This window comes from Cygnus atratus, chromosome 28 (genome assembly GCF_013377495.2).
Source record: "Cygnus atratus isolate AKBS03 ecotype Queensland, Australia chromosome 28, CAtr_DNAZoo_HiC_assembly, whole genome shotgun sequence".
NCBI classification, from domain to species: Eukaryota; Metazoa; Chordata; class Aves; order Anseriformes; family Anatidae; genus Cygnus; species Cygnus atratus.
In genome coordinates, this window is record NC_066389.1 from 970,364 (window position 1) to 973,073 (window position 2,710).

A 2,710-nucleotide genomic window follows, 5' to 3' on the forward strand; every position below is an offset into this window, starting at 1 on the left:
ATTAGAAATAATTTTTAAAAGATGGAAAATGAATCAGACACCAGACAGCAGGAATCCAGCTGCAACCTGAGATTTAATACAACGGGCACAACTGGTGAGTATAATTGATCCAGTAACAGTAAAAACCTCTTGGGGGTGCAAACATTACCACAGAGATGTATCAGCTTAAAGTTCAAAGTCTGAGCACCTGCTCAGAGTTACTTAACTTTTCACTAACATCTTTTCTGTTGCAGGAATAACTAAAGTGTGCAACTTGAGTTATTTAATAACTAAAGAATAACCATGAAAGGAAGACAATGCACCCTACAAGTTTAGCATTGATTAAAATAAGGGGAACGTGCAGGGCAAAGCATCTCCAGGGGTTAGGAATGGGGGAAAATAAACCACAGGCCCCAGCTATATAGCTTGCAGTTTTCATGGATACATCTTCAGCTCCTTCACCAGAGCCACTTCGAAGCACAGCGGCTCTTCTTGGGGTGGCTCGAACGCTTCACCCCCCCTGAGTGGTGCCGTGGCGAGTGCTGGTTGGCACACGAGTGGAGGCACTTGGACTTGCTGATGTGCTGCATGGACGAGCTCTTGTGCTTGACCCCCTCCTGCAGCAGCGAGCATTTGGTCACACGTTGCTGCGACGAGCTCTCCTTTATTCCGGTGCCGGGGGGGCACTTAGGCACTTGTGGCTGCTGCAAGCTCTTGGTTCCATTCTGCTGCGAGGTGTAGGTGGTGATGCACTCCTGCGTCGGGTACCCCTTCATGCACTTCTGGTGAGGGAACGTGCTCACATACTCCTGCTGGAAGCACTGTGTCACGTACTGCTGCGGGGGACACTCGGTGACCCCCCGCAGCGGCGGGGAATAGCCGCCGGTCATCCCCTGCAGGGACCGGAGCTCTGTGCCATACCGCTGAGACGAGCATCTGGATAACTTCTGTGATGCACGCTCATCCTTGCAGGAGGCCGAGTATTTGATCCCACATGGTGGGAACCTCAGCTTGCCCGGCTCTGGGCACCTGGGTGCACAGGGTGGGAGGCTCTTGGCCACACGCTTCTTCTCATAGTGGCCATTCTCACAGGGCTGGAAACTCTGCGTCGTGCTCAGCTTCACGCTGGGCTTCCTGCAGGGCAGCAGGCGAGTGGTCTCGCAGGGCTCAGGGCACAGCAGGACGCATGGCTGGACATAGGGCTGGCAAGACAGCAGCTGGCTCTGGGTCACGGTCGGCTGTGAGCAGACGTAAGTGAAAGGTTGCACATAGCTTTGCCATCTGGGCATCGGGCTCTTGATCACGCTCAGTGGGTGGCACGTGGTGCTGCACGCATCAGGCTGGGGCGTGCACTGCTGGAGGCTTTCAGTGATGTAGCTTGATCCCGGCAGGTACAGGTGTTTATACCGCTCCCCATAATAGTGCATGGTCTGGCGAGGTGCTTATGCCTGAAAGAAGCAGGAAAAAGAGGGACAGTTCACACAGGCACTGTCTGGTTCTTTGTGATGCAGGGCTCCGAGTTTCCCACAGGTGTCCCCACGCAGTGAGAGGCTTGGGGTGACTTGGGACAAGGCTGGGATTACTGAGGAGAGGAGAGGAGAGGAGAGGAGAGGAGAGGAGAGGAGAGGAGAGGAGAGGAGAGGAGAGGAGAGGAGAGGAGAGGAGAGACAGTTCTCCACTTCTGCCCCCATACTCTTCTCATATGAGACCAGAAACAACCTGGGATCACAGTCAGGCAAACCGGAGAGTTTTCATGCTGCCCTTCAAAGGTCAGCTAAGTATCCCTCAGAGCACCTCACCAAGGAGAACTGACGTTATGACCCTCCGTTTAGCTGGAAGCCTCCTCCATCCCCACCAGGACGTCCTTTCAAGTTTACATTCTGCAACTCCCAAGCACTGGAGATGAAAGGCAAGCCAAAATTAAAGGTGTGTCCATGCTGTAATACTCAGGTGTGGCTGCAGTTCACGGGGGCAAACCCAAGCTGAGGTTAAATGAGCTAGCTGACGGTAAGAACAAGTTTGTGGCAGCACGTACGACCTGCCTGTCTGCTGAAGCATGGTCCTACAGGGGTCTGCTGGGTGGGCAGCATGCAGTTATGGGGCTCTGAGCTCCCTACTGTAGCATCAGCATCACTGCCTCTGCAGTCCCCGCTTTATACTGTCCCGTGGGCAAGATTTAAGAAAAGAAAGAAGAGAAATGCAGCAGGGTTGTTTCTTAACGTTTGCTGAAACCCCAGCAGGAAGGAAGGAGAAGGCATCAAGCCAAAATCTCAAGCAAGTTTCATTCCAGTCCTGCACTGCATTCATCCCAAGCCATAGTGTCTTGTTTTTGCTACGGTAGCCTGAAACACATCAAACTGCCTGCCACAGCAGCTCGGATGGTGAAACCTCATCCTGGCAGCTCCTCATGAGCAGCATGAAGGGGAGGCCAGCTGATATCATGTCCCAGGGACAGGATGGGGCAGCACAGTCAGCACATCCACACTTCCCTCCTGAACTTGTTGTGGATGTCGTGCTTTGCCCTGGTCCTGGGAGGTATGAGGGAAATCACCCCCTTCATGCTCCCCTTCAGAAAGCACTGCCTTCAGTTTTTTTGGCTGGTTTTTAGCAAGTACTGGAACCACTGGGCATAGAGAAGTTGCTCTGATTGATTATTTTTCTCTGACATCGTTTGGGAATTAAATGATTGTAAAGAAACTGCATTTTCTGAACGCCCCTACTTCTGTCTATA

General features: G+C 52.5%; 1 protein-coding gene across 1 annotated transcript; it reads right to left on the minus strand.

Moving 5' to 3' along the window:
* Nucleotides 1–437: 437 nt before the first annotated feature.
* On the minus strand, nt 438–1,406 carry LOC118258471 (uncharacterized). Its single transcript, XM_035567336.1, has one exon. The coding sequence runs from the start codon at nt 1,404–1,406 to the stop codon at nt 438–440; it is 969 nt and encodes a 322-aa protein (XP_035423229.1).
* Nucleotides 1,407–2,710: the final 1,304 nt, after the last annotated feature.

Excerpts from the sequence above, each read along its gene's own strand:
- LOC118258471 (XM_035567336.1), bottom strand. The coding sequence starts at position 1,406 with ATGCACTATTATGGGGAGCGGTATAAACACCTGTACCTGCCGGGATCA.